General features: G+C 40.2%; 2 protein-coding genes across 5 annotated transcripts in view; both read left to right on the top strand.

Moving 5' to 3' along the window:
• LOC121556636 (protein phosphatase 1 regulatory subunit 21) overlaps positions 1 to 3,406 on the top strand; it is a 34,765-nt gene extending 31,359 nt beyond the window's left edge. For all 4 annotated transcript variants that reach the window (XM_041870748.2, XM_041870556.2, XM_041870693.2 and 1 more), the window contains one exon: positions 577 to 3,406. In XM_041870748.2, coding sequence (XP_041726682.1) covers positions 577 to 609 — 33 coding nt within the window. In that variant the 3' untranslated portion in view covers positions 610 to 3,406. The remainder of the gene's footprint in view (positions 1 to 576) is intronic.
• Positions 3,407 to 15,746: 12,340 nt separating this feature from the next.
• Positions 15,747 to 19,032, top strand: part of LOC121556549 (stonin-1) — a 43,011-nt gene continuing 39,725 nt past the window's right edge. Inside the window, exon 1 of the mRNA XM_041870458.2 lies at positions 15,747 to 15,898. The gene's annotated coding sequence lies outside the window, so the exon portion shown is untranslated. The remainder of the gene's footprint in view (positions 15,899 to 19,032) is intronic.

Raw genomic sequence — 19,032 nt, 5'->3', positions numbered from 1 at the left:
TCCAAGTTGTAGTTACAGCTCCAGGATGATCAATGGAAACAGGATGCACCTGAGTCTCATAGCAAAGGGGCTGAATACTTATGTAAAGAAGGTATTTCTGTTTTCTATTTGTTATAAATTTGCAAAAACTTGTTTGTGTGTAGATTCAATTTTAGAATAAGGCTGTAATGTAACAGAATGTGGAAAAAGGGAAGGGTTCTGAATACTTTCTGAATGCACTGTATATAGAGCCATTAATGCATGGAACTCCATTACATCTCATATTGCTCAAATGAACAGCAAACCTGGTTTGAAAAAGCGTCACCTCTCCCCTATTTAACCTAGATAGTTTGTATGTATTGATATTTAGGCTACGTGTGCCTTAAAACAATAATTTTGTTGTTCTGTCCTTGAGCTGTTGTCTATTAATGTTCTGTATTATTTCATGTTTTGTGTGGACCCCAGGAAGAGTAGCTGCTGCTTCAGCAAAAGCTAATGGGGATCCTAATAAAATACCAACTCAATAGTAGGAAGGTGTTCCTAATGTTTTGTACTCTGTGTTTTACTTAACCCCATTCTTCCTCTTGCCTTTTCCAGGGAAACTCCAAACTCCTAAAGAAGGGTCGGTAGGAAAGTGTCCTTTGGGAAGATGGCACCATTTTGGATCAGCAGAGCACCCTGGACTGAGGGAAGAGCTGGACTATGGAACCACCCACCCACTACAGCCCTGCCAGCTCCACACCACCATACCACCCCAGGATGGAGGACCCTGTTAGACTTCTCCATCAGAGGGAGGCTATTGGGGGGGTGTCTCTCTGATACCACTCTGCTTAAAGGAATTGTGTTTCTGATTGACACAGATAATGACTTTGTGTAAAGTGCTTCCCAGCGTGTGATGGAAGCAGTTGCTTGACCCTTTGAACTTTGGTTTGTGGGAGGAAGTGGAAAAATATAAAGGAAAGATGTATATATTTTTCCTCCCACCCACCAACTAGTGAGGTCATGGATGCTGACTAGTCATAGAATGAAGACCACCAGGCTCTGATGGTTAGTGTCTGTCTTCTCTCTGTGTGCTAATCGTGGGAATGACAGAGATAAATATTAATTAATCAAATTGCTCTTAAGTGGGAGGAGGAGATCATATTAGCAAGTGGGGAAAAAAGTGTTAAATTGTGTGTGCCTGCTGGCTGTCTGGGTTGTTTTCCTTGTCTGTCTTATAGTGGGACTGTTGACTGTCGTGCCAGGCTTTGAGAGGGACTGCTAATTATTATATCTTCATTTTATATTTGGACTGTTTTTAGATTCAATGAAATAATATTTGTGCAAATGTTGTGACTTGTGAGGGACTATGTTCATTATATTTACCACATTCTGTTTGAAGAAGGGCTGCCCCAGATGAAATGAAGGAATGAGTGACACATGAATTAGACACAGTAGCCTTGGACGCCTAGGCTTCGCTCTTTAGTGGAGGCCTAAGACAGAGGCTATACACACACTTGCATACATTCCCTTAAAGCTGGAATCCTTAATGGTGAATCAGCCACATCCGTTTGCGATATTACAACAAAAAAGAAGGTATGAAAAACAACAACCCCCCCCCCCCCCCTCAGAAATCATTGCACGCACAATAGTACAGCAGAATATGTACTGCACTTTTTTTACGACACTCCTCACCTCCACTTCGTTAACAAAATATGAACTGCCGTGGGGCGGACAGTAGCGGTGTTTCCCCTACTGCGAATTCCATCTTTATCTAGACATCCCATCTGTCCTCTAGAACGGATGGAGGGTTCTGACAGAATGACATGGAATAGATCTGACCTGATTCCCCCAATCAATTCTAACATGACATATCTGTTCGACACGGTACATTTATATTTAAACTAAATGATCTGTAACGTTGCACAAGGTAGAGTTCAGAGTTCATAAAATGGTGTCTGTCTGTCTGTGATGTTTCTCTAGTAGTTGTATCACCAAAGTCTGTATGGATGTGCACTGAGGAGAACTATGGTTGTCTCAAATGGCACCCTATTCCCTATATAGTGCACTACTTTTGACCAGGGCCCACTTTTGAACATAGCCCTATGGGCCCTGGTCAAACGTAGTGCACTATGTAGGGAATTATGTGGTGCCATTTGGGACACAGCATGTGTAGCACCACGGTCTTCAAACCCATGTATCATGTATGGATAAAAGGGTTCATGTGAATATAATACGTTATTGTACTGTGTACTTTTCAACAGAAATATACAAAACAACAAAGGCATTCATTCTAAGGTTTCACATAACTATTTCCCATGATGACCCAATGAAATGACTACATCAAGCTAATCAATCACTCACCTGCATTTAGTATTTGATTATTGGGTCCCAGAGATAACTGAAAATATTTGCCTATTGGAAGGCAATACACACGCAGAAAGGTCTGCTCTTTTGGAACTCCAGTAAGACTATGACGGTTTGTGTCCCCATTCCAATTGTGTTATCGGCGTGCTAGCAGAGCTACGGTAGTCTACCCCTTGACCCCTTGTCTGGCAGTGTAGTGACTTCTCTAACAAACAGTTCACAATTAACAGCAGGGTTGTGTTCATTAGGGCACACTGTAGCTAAACTTTTAGCAATGGAAAATGAAAGTCCAGTTAGTACGTTGCTGTTTCACCCAGTTTTGGAACATTGTCTTCCATTTTGTACCTCCTGAAAACAACCCTGGACTCTTAATGCTTGTGTGTTCTAGTGACATTTATAGTGTGGCCATTTAAAAGGATAAATCTTATCCTGTGCATCGTTTTTACCAGTTTAGACTGATTTTAATCAGTTTGGACTAGTGTCTGACCGGTACTAACCACTTCATTTCAGCCACCAAGTGGACCTTTTATATGATGAGAATTCCAGGTGTTTGTCAACATGCCCTATACTACGGAAACCTGTGTCTTCACAATGTAATCTGACAGTCCAACAGAATGTCCATATGAATGCATATGTGAAAGAAATGAGCTAGCTCAATGTTCTTTGTTTTGTGTTAATACTACTAGTAATGGCGCACCACAAATTCAAACTTCAGACTTCTTCAGTATATAGTTTTGACAGGCTACTGATTTATGAAGGTAACTTCCAATGTTATAGGGCAAAATGTTCCCAATCCCAAAGAATTCTACTAATGCTAGCAGCCAGAATCAAACACTCTTTCACTCACACACAAGCACCCATTTACTCAATGATAAAGTTCCAGAATGATCCAGGCTTCTGTTGCCAACTGTACAGGTTCTTCTTCAGCAGAGATAAACTGTAACCCCGATCACGTTCAGTGTAGTCAGTCTGCCCTTGGCCTGCTCTGCTGTGACTGTTCTCATCCAAATACTCCTGCTCTCTGTCCTCTTTCTCTGTGACTGAATGTTGTCATCCAAGCACACTCCCCTTTCTCACTCTCTTTATCTGTGTCTCTGTTTGCTTTGTGTTAGTTTTGGGTCCCAAGTGGCTCAATAACCTCCAAACTTGTCTTTTTAGGCTGTAGGTTGGCCTTAACCCCATAGCCATCCTCTCTGTGAAAGGTGTTATGTTGGCCTCTGTTTAATTCAACTCAAAGGGCTTTATTGGCATGGGAAATTGCAAGTGAAATCGATAAAAGTGAAATAAACAATCAGAAATTAACAGTAAACATTACACTCACAAAAGTAACAATATTTTATGGGACAGACTGGAGGCAAACCACTTCAGTCTCTGTTGTTTTATATCTGGTTTAATACTGAGGAGTGACTTCCGTCTGGCCACTCTACCATAAAGGCCTGATTGGTGGAGTGCTGCAGTGATGGTTGTCCTTCTGGAAGGTTCTCCCATCGGATTCTTGGTCACCTCCCTGACCATGGCCCTTCTCCCCTGCTTGCTCAGTTAGGCCGGGCGGCCAGCTCTAGGAATAGTCTTGGTGGTTCCAAACTTCTTCCATTTAAGAATGATGGAGGCCACTGTGTTCTTGGGGACCTTCAATTTTTTGGTATCCTTCCCCTGATCTGTGCCTCGACACAATCCTGTCTTGGAGCTCTATGGACAATTCCTTTGACCTCATGGCTTTGTTTTTGCTCTGACATGCACTGTCAACTGTGGGACCTTATATAGACAGGTGTGTGCCTTTCCAAATCATGTCCAATCAATTGAATTTACCACAGGTGGGCTCCAAGTTGTAGAAACATCTCAAGGGAGAACATGATGCGCCTGAGCTCAAATTCTAGTCTCATACCAAAGGGTCTGAATACTTATGTAAATAAGGTATTTCAGTTTTTATTATTAATACATTTGCAAAAATGTCTAAAAACCTGTTTTTGCTTTGTCATGATGGGGTATTGTGTAGATTGATGAGGAAAACAATTAATTTAATACGTTTTAGAATAAGGCTGTAACGTAACAAAATATGGAAAAAGGGATGGGGTCTGAATACTTTCCGAATGCACTGTAACTCCCTAGGTGTTGAATGTTTATCCTTTTAAGATAGGAAAAGAGACCCTTAAATCAAATCAAATTCTATTTGTCACATGCGCCGAATACAACACCTTACCGTGAAATGCTTACTTACAAGCCCTTAACCAACAATGCAGTTTTAAGAAAAATAAGAGGTTAAGAAAAATATTTACTAAATAAACTAAAGTAAAAAATAAAAGAGCAACAATAAAATAACAATAACGAGGCTATATAATAATATGCCATTTAGCAGACGCTTTTATCCAAAGCGACTTACAGTCATGCGTGCATACATTTTTTTTTTTGTGTATGGGTGGTCCCGGGGATCGAACCCACTACCTTGGCGTTATAAGCGCCGTGCTCTACCAGCTGAGCTACAGAGGACCACATATACAGGGGGTACCAAGTCAATGTGCGGGGGTACAGGTTAGTTGAGGTAATTTAGGTAATATGTACATGTAGGTAGGGGTAAAGTGACTATGCATTGATAATAAACAGCGACTTGGACCACACCCACTCCACTGCATAGCAGGCTAGTGATTGCTTTGCAACACTTGCAGTTAGCCACAGATTCCTTCCAAACCACTCATTGTTGAATTTGCAATTTGCAACTTGTGTAATGTTTGTATCCAATGGCTGATGAGCAAGGTTTGAAAAGGATTTGCCAGTAGATTGTTGACATGATTCATGACGATGACTGCTTATCTAGCTAAGATTTTGAAAGTATGGTGTTGACATGATCAGTCCAATCAAAGCTACGGTAGATAGAACGTGATTTGACATCATTTTTCTGTGGCAAATGACCTTGAGCCTTCTTGGATGGACACTAATGTAACTCTATGGCAGCACCCAAGGGGCTTGATTTTTCGAGCTCTCCCCGTAGATTTTGCGGTGACGTAGTGTCCCCACGAGTGACAGAACACTGAGCCAATCAGGGCGCAACTAGAGAACATTACCAATTCCCCCCCCCCTCAGTATTTTCCGCTGGCTGCCCCACCACCACAGAAAGCACTGAGCTAGGTGGAAACACCTGAATTTTGGAGCTGCCTTACTCAAGAATGCAAAAAAGAGACCGTAGATGTGTTCGAATACCCATAGTAACATACTGTATACTACATACTTTTAGTTCATTTTAGTGTACTGTGAACGAACGATATCCTTTCAGTTGAGCATACTAGCGCTACGCCTGTCTACCAGAAGTTGATGCTGTTGTTATGCAGCCTCTTGCTAGCATAACAAATTACTACCTAGACATTGTACGAGTTCGGGTGTGTTCATAAATTCAATCTGGAGTGGCAGAGTATGCTCTGGGCGTTTTTTGCGGACGTTTACTGACCGGCCATATTCAACTGGTGTTTAGCGTTCGTAATTTCATCAGTTATTCTGCGCTTTGGCACACTCAGACGAGGGTGCTCTGAAATCGGAGTAGATAGCCAGAGCGAATTTATGTCCATTTAGAACGCACAACTATACCACTTAGCTAAGAATGACGTGAATAATCAAGTCAATAAACGTTTGGTAGTTAGTTAGATATCATATAGTTAATATACTGGCAAGTTCGATGTATTAGTAGCCAACTAACGTTAGGTAGCTAGCTAACATACCGATACCTAGTACTGCTGTAAAGCTATGCGGTGCGTAAGGATAGCGTAGCCAGCAAATTGTCAGCCAACATAACGTGTAGCGTAAATTATTTCAAAAGTCATTACTTTATTACATTGCTTAACATTTGTCATAATTAGTTAACGCAATGAATTTGTATCTTCTCTAGTCGGACTTCGCCACCGTATTTTCCGCCATTTTCTTCAAATCTGAAAAAGTTGTGAAGCCACGCCCATTCTTCTTCTTATTCAATGAGGTTTAACGGCGGTTGGCATCCAATTTGTTGCATTACCGCCACCTACTAGACTGGAGTACAACTCCCTTATATTTTGCTTGAAAAATAAAATAAAGAAATACCTTACCAATTCAAAATTATTATTAATAATTAACCCCACCCTTCTCCACTATTTAAATGTATTCATTCCTACCTCATGCCCTCAACCTGAAATGATGGGACATCACCACTTAACACTCCCTGTAACTCTCTGATGTCAAGTCTCGCACACCCAAATACCTCTCTGCAGCTGCCACCACAACCTCAATTTTCTTAGACTTACGTTCCATCCCTGCAGTACAATTAATAACCATTTCTATAAACGCTAAAAATCCAATCTTACTGAAACATATATCACTTGTTGGCCTATCCCTCTGTACTGGTACATATCTACTACTCTCTCTCTCTCTCTCTCTCTCTCTCTCTCTGCATCACTTCCAATCCCCCATGTTTATTTTTATATATATATATATATATATATACATACATACACACACATACATATCCTTTAAAAATATATATATATTCCCCTTTATTACTTTCCATCCCCGCCACCCTTTCCCCACTTGGAGTGAACTAGTGAACAACAACGCCTAGGCCTCTACTTCCAGCCCATACCCACTATCTACATTTTATGGACACAGTCAATTTTACAGTAATTACATTTTGTTTGTTCTTTCTCCTGAACTTCTTCTACTCTCAACCTCTCCGATCATTTTCATGATGTCCATCCGGTTTGCTTCTATATGCCATATCTTTCTAACTGTGCTCCTTCACAAAAGCTCCCAACCTACAACCCATACACTTATTATGGACACAGCGTGCCTACATTATTAGTTATCTTGTTATTGTTTGTTGTTATTAGTCCCATCCTTCAATTCCATTCAACACATTTACATTTTAGTCATTTAGCAGACGCTCTTATCCAGAGCGACTTACAGTTAGTGAATACATATATATATATATATATATATATATAAAAAAAAAAAATTATACTGGCCCCCGTGGGAATCGAACCCACAACCCTGGCGTTGCAAACGCCATGCTCTATCAACTGAGCTACATCCCTGCCGGCCATTCCCTCCCCTACCCTGGGACAATTGTGCGCCGCCCATGAGTCTCCCGGTCACGGCCGGCTGCGACAGAGCCTGGATTCGAACCAGGATCTCTAGTGGCACAGTTAGCACTGCGATGCAGTGCCTTAGACCACTGCGCCACTCAGGAGACAACACCTCCCATCTATCTTTTCACACCATCCATATAGGATTTCTATTTGCCATATATATTTCAACTGTACTGTGATGACTTACAAAAGTTCTGAACCCTTCTATTCTCATTGTTTCTACAAATTGTGAATTGAAAATAAACATTTTTGCTAATAGTATTATTATGTTATTGATCGATTGACTATGACTTTTCAGATCACCCAGTAGTGCTATCTGCAGGGTTAGCTCCAGGTAAATATTGCAATCCTTTAGCCATTCCTGGACCTGTGTCCAAAAACAAGCTACAAATGGACAGTACCAAAACAAATGATATAATGATTCTGTCTCCTCGCAGCAAAATCTGCAGAGCTGGGAAGATTGTATCCCCCATATAAATAACATTCTATTGGTAGCAATAATTTTATATAATAATTTAAATTGAAAGATTCTAAGTTTTGAATCCGGTGTTGTTTTGCGTATCAGTTCATAAACACTATGCCATGGGATCGGTATGTCAAAAATCTCTTCCCAACTATTTTGCAATCTATATGGGACGGCTGTCAATCCTTTGGTCCTTAAATGAAACTGATATACCTTTTTATTTATCACAGTTTTCCTTAACCAATTATGTTCTTTAATGCAAGGCCGACAGACAAGTTCCTTACTTTCTTCTCCTTCCACTTTCCTCTTCCATTTTTGCGGTAAGGCTGCAATTATTTGGTTATAATTTTGGGTAGAGCAGACATTTCCATATGTTTTTGTTAGCTGCATGTGCGACAACTCCACCAGTCCTACCAATGATATAATTTACAAAGATTATACCTTTTTTAAACATTTTGTCAAAAAAAAAAGGTTTTTTGTCAATTAGTATATTTGAGTTTAACCACAATATTTGTTGCATTATTCGTTCTGTCATTTCTGGAGGATTAAATTGAAATTGCAACCAACTTTCTATGGCTTGTTTTAGAAATAGTGATATCTGGGAGATTATTTCCTTTTCAAATAACTGAAAGTGAGTGGTTGTAATCTGAATAAAGGGAAAAAGGCCATTCTTGAACATTGGGTGAGACAATCTTACTAATTTGCTAGAGAACCAGTTCGGATTTAAGTATAACTTTTGTATGACTGAAGCTTTTAGTGATAGGTCTAATGCTTTAATATTTAATAATTTCTGTCCTCCGAATTCATATTCATTATATAAATAGGCTCGTTTAATTTTGTCTGGCTTGCCGTTCCAAATAAAATTCAATATTTTTTTCTCATATAATTTAAAAAACTGTTCGCTAGGCGTAGGCAAGACCATAAGCAAATAGGTAAACTGGGATAATACTAAAGAGTTAATCAGGGTGATTTTCCCACAAATTGACAGGCACCCACCTTTCCATGGTAGCAAGATCTTATCTATTTTTGCTAACTTTCTATTATAATTTATTGAAGTGAGATCATTTATTTCCTTTGGGATATGTATTCCGAGTATATCCACATCACAATCAGACCATTTTATTGGTAAACTACATGGCAATGTAAAAATTGTATTTTTTATTGATCCAATACGTAATATAGTACATTTGTCATAATTTGGTTGTAATCCAGAGCGGTTAGAAAATGTATCTGGATCCTCTATGAGGCTGTGGAGTGATTCTAGTTGTGGATTTAAAAGAAAACACGAATCATCAGCATACAATGACACCTTTGTTTTTAAGACCTGGATTTCTAATCCCCTGATATTATTGTTGGATCTGATTTTAATAGCTAACATCTCAATGGCCACAATAAATAGATATGCCGATAGTGGACAACCTTGTTTCACTCCTCTTGACAGTTTAAAACTTTCTGAGAAATAGCCATTATTTACTATTATACAGTGGGGAAAAAAAGTATTTAGTCAGCCACCAATTGTGCAAGTTCTCCCACTTAAAAAGATGAGAGAGGCCTGTAATTTTCATCATAGGTACACGTCAACTATGACAGACAAATTGAGATTTTTTTTCTCCAGAAAATCACATTGTAGGATTTTTATTGAATTTATTTGCAAATTATGGTGGAAAATAAGTATTTGGTTACCTACAAACAAGCAAGATTTCTGGCTCTCACAGACCTGTAACTTCTTCTTTAAGAGGCTCCTCTGTCCTCCACTCATTACCTGTATTAATGGCACCTGTTTGAACTTGTTATCAGTATAAAAGACACCTGTCCACAACCTCAAACAGTCACACTCCAAACTCCACTATGGCCAAGACCAAAGATCTGTCAAAGGACACCAGAAACAAAATTGTAGACCTGCACCAGGCTGGGAAGACTGAATCTGCAATAGGTAAGCAGCTTGGTTTGAAGAAATCAACGGTGGGAGCAATTATTAGGAAATGGAAGACATACAAGACCACTGATAATCTCCCTCGATCTGGGGCTCCACGCAAGATCTCACCCTGTGGGGTCAAAATGATCACAAGAACGGTGAGCAAAAATCCCAGATCCACACGGGGGGACCTAGTGAATGACCTGCAGAGAGCTGGGACCAAAGTAACAAAGCCTACCATCAGTAACACACTATGCCGCCAGGGACTCAAATCCTGCAGTGCCAGACGTGTCCCCCTGCTTAAGCCAGTACATGTCCAGGCCCGTCTGAAGTTTGCTAGAGTGCATTTGGATGATTCAGAAGAGGATTGGGAGAATGTCAGATGAAACCAAAATATAACTTTTTGGTAAAAACTCAACTCATCGTGTTTGGAGGACAAAGAATGCTGAGTTGCATCCAAAGAACACCATACCTACTGTGAAGCATGGGGGTGGAAACTTCATGCTTTGGGGCTGTTTTTCTGCAAAGGGACCAGGACGACTGATCCGTGTAAAGGAAAGAATGAATGGGGCCATGTATCGTGAGATTTTGAGTGAAAACCTCCTTCCATCAGCAAGGGCATTGAAGATGAAACGTGGCTGGGTCTTTTAGCATGACAATGATCCCAAACACACCTCCCGGGCAACGAAGGAGTGGCTTCGTAAGAAGCATTTCAAGGTCCTGGAGTGGCCTAGCCAGTCTCCAGATCTCAACCCCATAGAAAATCTTTGGAGGGGAGTTGAAAGTCCGTGTTGCCCAGCGACAGCCCCAAAACATCACTGCTCTAGAGGAGATCTGCATGGAGGAGTGGGCCAAAATACCAGCAACAGTGTGTGAAAACCTTGTGAAGACTTACAGAAAACGTTTGACCTGTGTCATTGCCAACAAGGGGTATATAACAAAGTATTGAGAAACTTTTGTTATTGACCAAATACTTATTTTCCACCATAATTTGCAAATAAATTCATAAAAAATCCTACAATGTGATTTTCTGGAATTTTTTTTCTCTTTTTGTCTGTCATAGTTGACATGTACCTATGATGAAAATTACAGGCCTCTCTCATCTTTTTAAGTGGGAGAACTTGCACAATTGGTGGCTGACTAAATACTTCTTTTCCCCACTGTATATATTGTCAAAGAAGTGTGGATCATCATTGTTTGGTCCGTAAATGTTAATGAGCCATATCTGTTTATTGTCCAATAACATATTTAAAATAATCCATCTACCTTGCGTATCTATTTGGACAATTTGCACATTCGGATCGAAATTACTATTAATTAATATCATCACCCCTTTTGAATTTCTTTGCCCATGGGAGAAGTATATTTCGCCCCCCCATTCCTTTTTCCACGCAACTTTATCTAGAATTGTTGAATGAGTTTCCTGTAAACAATAGATATTATATTCCTTCTCTTTGAGCCATGTAAATATTGTTCTTCTTTTGTTATTATCAGCTAAGCCATTACAATTATAACTGGCTATACTTATTTCACCATACACCATAATGAGATACAAGTTTCAAGTCTATTTATCATTATATATGTTTGTAAATTTACCATAAATAAAAAAAAACTTAATGATTGAGATATTTGCATTGCTACTAAGTATCCCTTCAATTGTTCTCCACTAATTCCCCCGCTAAAGCCCCTCCCCATCCCAAGTTGAGCCGTCATCCCAGTGATCGGCATCCCACCCACATCCCTCCGGATCCCCAGGGCCCCGAAAGGCCAGGACCCATCCATCGAAAACAGCACACAGTGCCACGCACAAAACAGAAGCAGTCATTGGGACTTACTCCCTTTCCAACTGCTCGTCTTTTCGCTGAAGACGCCATGCTCCCCGCCGAGTAGGCTGGTGTAAACACAAGTGTCTTCTGGTCGTCCCTAGTTACCACAGCCACCCTCCAACCTCCAAACACTACCTACCAGCTGTAGGCTATATCAATGAATTGCTAAGCCAAATTCTGCGTTTCAATCTAAACTCCCACCTATAAAAACTTTTCCTCTTCTTCTCGAGCAGACCCCCCCCCATCCCCCCAACCACGCCTATTTTCGGAATAATTGCATTATGGACCCTAAAAGCACGGAAATAGCTTGTATACTTCGTATTTTGGCGAATGTAGTATGACATCCGGGAACTTTTGGCATACTAACTCTATCAATACTATGACCAAAAAGCATACTACATACTCAATATACGTCACAAATAGTGCGGTTAGTATGAGTATTCGAACACAACTCATTTTTGTATACGGCTTTATTAACGCAATTATATATATATATATATATATATATATATATATATATATATATATATATATATATATATATATATATATTTATGTTACATTATTTGCAAACTGATATGTGACACGTATTAATGCAAAAACAGGCAACAACAACAAACATTTTACCTGCACTGAATGACGGGTCGCCACTGTGAACATCTGCCAGACTATAACTCAAATCTCTGTCTCTTGCTCTCTTCAGATTTTCTTATTTGGTCATAATTTTAAAACTAGCCTCTCCAGTCTCCATAGCCTGTAATTAGGCCTATCCTACTGATGTACCCTAGTTGACGGGGCTGGGGCTTGGGAAGAGGTTCATTGACAGACACCCTTCGTTGTCCTCATCCAATTTCTCATGAGTTAATCCCATGGAAAGGAAAAAATATTCAGATACGAAAATTTGCTTTATTAGGCTACTTTTGTATTATTGTTGTATGAAGTTAGAGGACAAAATATTGTATTTATAAAGCTTCCAATCAGACTTCTGACAACAAAATGTAGCTATCCAGCTGATTGCAGTGGAAACAATGTAACGCAACAATGTAATATTTAAGGAGGCTAATGTCTGTTTGCACTAGCAACATTGTAGCCTAATGTCAAAGTTGCGTCAATTCAAATCTGGCATTAGGAACAAAAGAGGTCAACACGACTTCTAAGATATACTAGTTACTTTAATTAATGCAAAAACCTTCAATGGTAAATATGATGTTTCGTATATACGGGCTCCCCGATATGCCTCGCAGGGCACTCAGAGAACTAAATCCATTGTTTCAGATTGTTCTTCAAATACTCTTACAGAGAGAGAGTTTCCCACCTCTCTGCTGGCCAATCAGAGTAGAGACTTGAGCGTGGTTTAGACTTACTCAGCCAATCCGTTGACGCACAGGCTAGTCCCCCGCCTCTTAGCGCATCCCTGTTTCCAGGCATACGTTTATCATAACAACCTGTCATAGTGAGAAGAGCCAGCTCCCTTAGACACCATTCCTACGTCCAAGGATGGTTCACAGATCACAAAGGGGCAGTGTTCGTATCTGTGAGAAATAGAAGTCTTATCTCATCCTAGCCCCTAACGTTCCTTACATGAATCACAGCCTGTTATGTGAAACAATTTATATCAGTATAGTACAAACCCATGTTTATCATTAATGCATTCCTTCTAAGCCAGGGGTGTCAAACATACGGCCCGCGGGCCGGATCAGGCCCGCAAACGGGTTTAATCCGGCCCGCGAGATGATACAAAAAAAATAAAATAATTTTTATTTTTATTTTTTTTAAGTATAAAAATGCGCTGCAATTTTTCAATAAAATAAACTGCTGTTCCAATTGCGTCCACTGGATGGCGCAATAGCAATTGTGTTAAGCAAGCAAACTGTTTATACCGGGGCAGAGCAAGTAGGTCAAGCACGTGCAGCCAATGAGCTACTTTGTTTTGCCCGCGATATTTATTACGGCTTCTACTTTTAACATTATGTGCTTTGGCACCCTCATTGCCCCAATATGTCTCTGTCAAAAAAGAGAAAAGTGGACGCAGAGTGCAGAGTGTTCCAAGAAAAATGGTCATCCTATTTAATCACGGAATTGAATGGGAAAGCTGTATGTTTGGTGTGTTCAGAGCATGTTGCAGTGCTGAAAGAATATAACCTTCGTCGCCACTATGTGAGTCTTCATGCCGACAGATATGACAACTTTCAAGGACAGCGGAGATGAAAGAAGGTGAATGAACTGTTGGCGGGTCTGAAGAAACAGCAGTCTGTGTTTACTCACAGCCGAGACATCAGTGACGCTGCAGTGAAAGCTAGCTACCTCATTGCTAATGAAATCACAGTGGCTTCAAAACCATTTAGTGAGGGTGAATTTGTAAAAACATGCATTATGAAGGCAGCGGAGATTGTGTGCCCTGAAAAGCGGCAGGCTTTTGCAAATATCAGCCTGACAAGAAACACAGTTGCAGACAGGATTTCCGATCTTTCAGTGGATTTGGACAGCCAGTTGAAGCAAAAAGTAAAGTCATTTATTGCGTTTTCGGTTGCAATTGATGAAAGCACGGACATTACAGATGTTGCACAACTGGCCATTTTTTCATCCGCGGAGTTGATGACACATTGACCGTCACCGAGGAGTTCGTGGAGTTGGTGCCGATGACAGATACAACGACAGCAGCTGATATTTTTACCACACTCGTCGGCGCGCTGGACAGGGTCGGAGTGGACTGGTCCCGCGCTGTCAGCCTGGCTACAGATGGTGCGCCCTCAATGATCGGGAAAAAAGCAGGCGTTGTGACAAAGTTCAGAGAGAAAGTGCAATCTGCAAATGGAGGATGTGATTTTTGACTTTTCACTGTATTTTGCACCAGGAGGCTTTGTGTTGCAAGTCATTAAAGATGGATAACGTCATGAAGGTGGTCATCCAAACTGTTAATTTCATCCGATCCAGAAGCCTGAATCACCGTCAGTTTGACAGCCTTCTCAGAGAGAAAGACCACATCTATGGCCTGCCATACCACACTGAGGTAAGATGGTTAAGCCGAGGTGCTGTGCTGAGGCGTTTCTTTGATTTACGAGAAGAAATTGAACAGTTCATGGAAGAAAAGGGCAAACCAGTGTTAGAATTTCATTCCGCAGAATGGATGCCGGACCTTGCATTTATGGTGGATGTTACAGAGCACCTGAATAACTTGAACAAACAGCTGCAAGGGCGCAACAAAGTTGTCACGCAGTATTATGACAGCATACGTTCTTTCAAGTTGAAGCTGTCATTGTGGGAGACGCAACTTGCCGGTGGTGATGCAGCTCACTTCCCCTGTCTGAAAAATGTGTGCGCGACCCAACATGTGGCAGACATGAAGCGGTTCAAAGATAAAATAACTGGACTGTTACGGGAGTTTGAGCAACGCTTTCAGATTTATGTTTATATGTTTTTATGTTGATGTGCTATTGTTTTTAATTGATTTTATTTTATTTGTATATTTAACCTATTCTTGACTCTGTGGTTCTTGCACTTGTTTGGGGAACAGGATTTCATTATTTTTATCTACATTTCTGCCTGAGAAATGACACCCTGATATAGTTCTGTGATCTGTGAAACAGTTCTGTTAATCACTGAGGCATTGTGTGTTTGTGTGTTCTTTTTCTTTAGAATTTTCAAATAAACTTGACGTGTTTTATGATTAATAGTGATGTTGTGCTTGTACTATTTTGGACACACTGTCCTCAGGCTCCAGCTTTATGTTGTATGTTGATCGTATTAAAACAAAGAAAACAATCTGAAGTTGTTGTTTTTAAGTTATATATACCATGATTTTTCCGGTCCGGCCCACTTGGGAATAGATTTTCCTCCATGTGGCCCCTGAGCTAAAATGAGTTTGACACCCCTGTTCTAAGCTATTCATCCCATCAATTAGGAGAATAATAAATCCCCCATACTAATGTTTTATTGTTTGTGTAATTGTAGCCAAACCATAAACGTTGTCTACTTCTCAGGCCACTTCTAACATTGGCAAAAACAGACTCCCTGTCACGTCAAAAGCTTCGTCATCGTTCGGTCAGATGAGATGTGCATCCTCCGTCCGTCCTTTCCTTCACACGCTTCACTATTCATTTAGCAGGGACGTCCGTTAGTCTGGAGGGGGAAAAGGCGATAGGAAATCCGCAGCTTTCTTGCCATTTTGAGAGAAAACTGTCATCCTTGCATATTGGGATTTATGCTGTTTTAACTGAAAAATAAGAATCTTGACCTGATTGTTGTTCTTTCGGGATTTGTGGAGAACGTGAGTATTTTGGATTTTGTTGCAAGTTTCCCCTAGAAAGTCAACTGACAACTTCCATCTCATTGCTCTGTCAAAGCAACCTAAAAGAAACAAGCAAGGCTACACAATAGCCGATTACTGTTTTGGGGTCAACTTCTGTTAACTGCACTGTGCAAAGTTGTCTATTCTGTTCTATTCACGGCAAATCGAATCTTGAACATTGACTTTTCTTGAACAAACTTCGAGTAGAATTTGCTTTATAACTGAATCAGTAGCCTATAAATTAACAATTTACCTCATTCTCAGTCATATTATTTGCCTTAAAACTACTACAAAACTCATAGGTCGAATGACAAAACAACGAAAGCACAGGTAGGATAATTCTCTTTTCGTGACATTGCATTGCAAAACAGCATCGTTCCTGCCCTGATGTTGAGGCTAGTTTCCTCCGGCGGTAATGAGTCATGGACGATCACAACACGGTTGAATTGTTAGAGACCGCTGCACAGTCTGTGTTGTAACAATACATGGAAAAACAACGATTGTCTCTATGCCATGTTTCACAGAAAAATGGGATGCGGTAGGTCTGCAGGCAACATTTTCTCGTGTAATTATAGCTAATCTGTCAATTTTAAAACCACTAGGTCAGCGGTCACTCAAGTAGGCGTTCTTGTACACTGGACAGACTGACTTGGTTTATCTCACTCAAAAGCAAAAAGTCAGTTATAGCAGAGACAGCTTTAAATAGGTTGGGTCCACACACGTGCCTGCTTAACATTTATAGGTTGATCAATATAATGGTAGTTGTATAACAGTTAGTTAATTGACAGATGACATGAAGGAAAATATTCCAACTAAATAAAGGGGCAATCTGCAGTTGCTACATACATTTTTAGATTTTTTAAGTAATGATACCCATTGAGATGTTGAAAAATATAACTTATAGATGACTCATGTGCTTAGTTCAACTGTTGTACCCCATCAGAACCCAAAATATGAGCTGGTTTTACTCCTTTGTTTGTAAATGTAAACAAAAACTCAATACATGGTTCAAACTATATTGTTGATATCATGGTTGGTCAGTCCTTGTATCCATAGCTCTGTTAATGTGGTCCTCTGTAGCTCAATTGGTAGAGCGTGGCGCTTGTAACGCCAGGGTAGTGGGTTCGATCCCCGGGACCACCAATACGTAAAAATGTATGCACACATGACTGTAAGTCGCTTTGGATAAAAGCGTCTGCTAAATGGCATTTTATTATTATTATTATTAATGAGTTTGAGAGTGGTTACATTTCTCCAGCCCCTCCCTCAGCTGTGTATGAAATCAGTGGTGGGGAGGATGCTTTGTTATTGTTCGAAATGCAGATTGGCCCTTTAATCAAGTAATTTATTTGTTCTAATCAAGCCATGCTGATTTAAGTTGCCAGGGGGACATCTAGAGGACAGTGTCAGCACAGGGTCAATACAGAGCTATAAAGGCATTATCAAGATCTATAGATCATAGTGTTGTTATCAACACTCTGTTTACATCAACACTCTGTTTACACACTCTGTTTACATGAGCTGTAGCTCAGCTGGTAGAGCACGGCGCTTGTAACGCCAAGGTAGTGGGTTCGATCCCCGGGACCACCCATACACAAAAATGTATGCACGCATGACTGTAAGTCGCTTTGGATAAAAGCGTCTGCTAAATGGCATATTAAATTTATTAAAATCATAAGAATAGCCACAACTTCACACAAAACATATGCACGCACACACAGACACACAGACACAGCACAGCAGCACTCACAAGGGTCTTGAATCTCTTTAGTCACAGCAGGGAGTCTTTGATTCCAGATTAAATGGGATATTCTGCTATAAAGAATTCTGTCTGAAAGTTCTGGAGCAAAATGATACGCTCAAACACTCAGAAAACAGTAGTCTAATAGACATTCATGTAAATTCCACTGAACAAGTTAAATAAGGTCACGATTAAGTAAATTCCACTGTCTGAACAAGTTAAATAAGGTCACGATGATGTAAATTCCACTGTCTGAACAAGTTAAATAAGGTCACGATTATGTAAATTCCACTGTCTGAACAAGTTAAATAAGGTCACGATGACGTAAATTCCACTGAACAAGTTAAATAAGGTCACGATGACGTAAATTCCACTGAACAAGTTAAATAAGGTCACGATGACGTAAATTCCACTGAACAAGTTAAATAAGGTCACGATGATGTAATTACCACTGTCTGAGCAAGTTAAATAAGGTCTCGATGACTTAAATTCAACTGTCTGAACAAGTTAAATAAGGTCACGATGACAACCTTTTAAAGGGGCAATCTGAGATTCGACCTGCCACTTGTTTTGGTAAACAGCTGAGTGATGGGGCTGGAGAAATGTAACCACACTCAAATAATGCATATACAGAGCAATGGATGCAAGTGAGAAAATAAATCGGTCCGTGACTCAACTCACCTCAACTCACCTCACCTCCGCAGGATGCGTGTGACATAGTTTAACAGACTACACAACGAGACGGTTCTTTATGTAACAAGGGAAGTCATATTGAGATTGATCTCTTCTAAATGTCGCTTGTTTGTTCACTTACTCAAATCATTGTCTTGTAGCTATTTGAAAATAGTCTGTTGGGAAACACATTACCTGAAGTTAAAAAGTCCCATAGCCATCGTGTAGGAGCTTTGGTGTTGGACTCTCTCTTTATCTTGATTCACAGGGGCAGGAGCACTGTCGCTCTCATTTCAAGTCATTATAAAAGGATGATTGATATCATGTGAGACAAACATTACTGGAGCGCGAGCTATCATATGATGCAAACATTATGATCAGATGCTTCTTATTTAGTTATCAGACCACTGAGCATGCTTGCCCTTACAAAAGAGGTTCGTACAGTAAAGGTGGTTTCCCAGAGATTAACCTTAGTCCTGGACTAAAAAGTGAATTAGGATTAGGCTTAATCTGTGTCTGGGGAAACAGCCATCTAAAAGTTCAGGTTTCAATCATAACTCCGCTAACATGAGCAACCAGAAATGAGTGACATCTACAGTACAGTGTAATCAATGTGATCTATATTGTTTGTGAACCCAATGACAGTGAGTTGTGTGGGAGCAGCAGAGTGGGCTGCTATTTCCTGTGTGCATGTTGCTCT

The sequence above is a fragment of the Coregonus clupeaformis genome, chromosome 1 (assembly GCF_020615455.1).
Source record: "Coregonus clupeaformis isolate EN_2021a chromosome 1, ASM2061545v1, whole genome shotgun sequence".
NCBI classification, from domain to species: Eukaryota; Metazoa; Chordata; class Actinopteri; order Salmoniformes; family Salmonidae; genus Coregonus; species Coregonus clupeaformis.
This window is presented reverse-complemented; position numbering and strand designations above follow the sequence as displayed.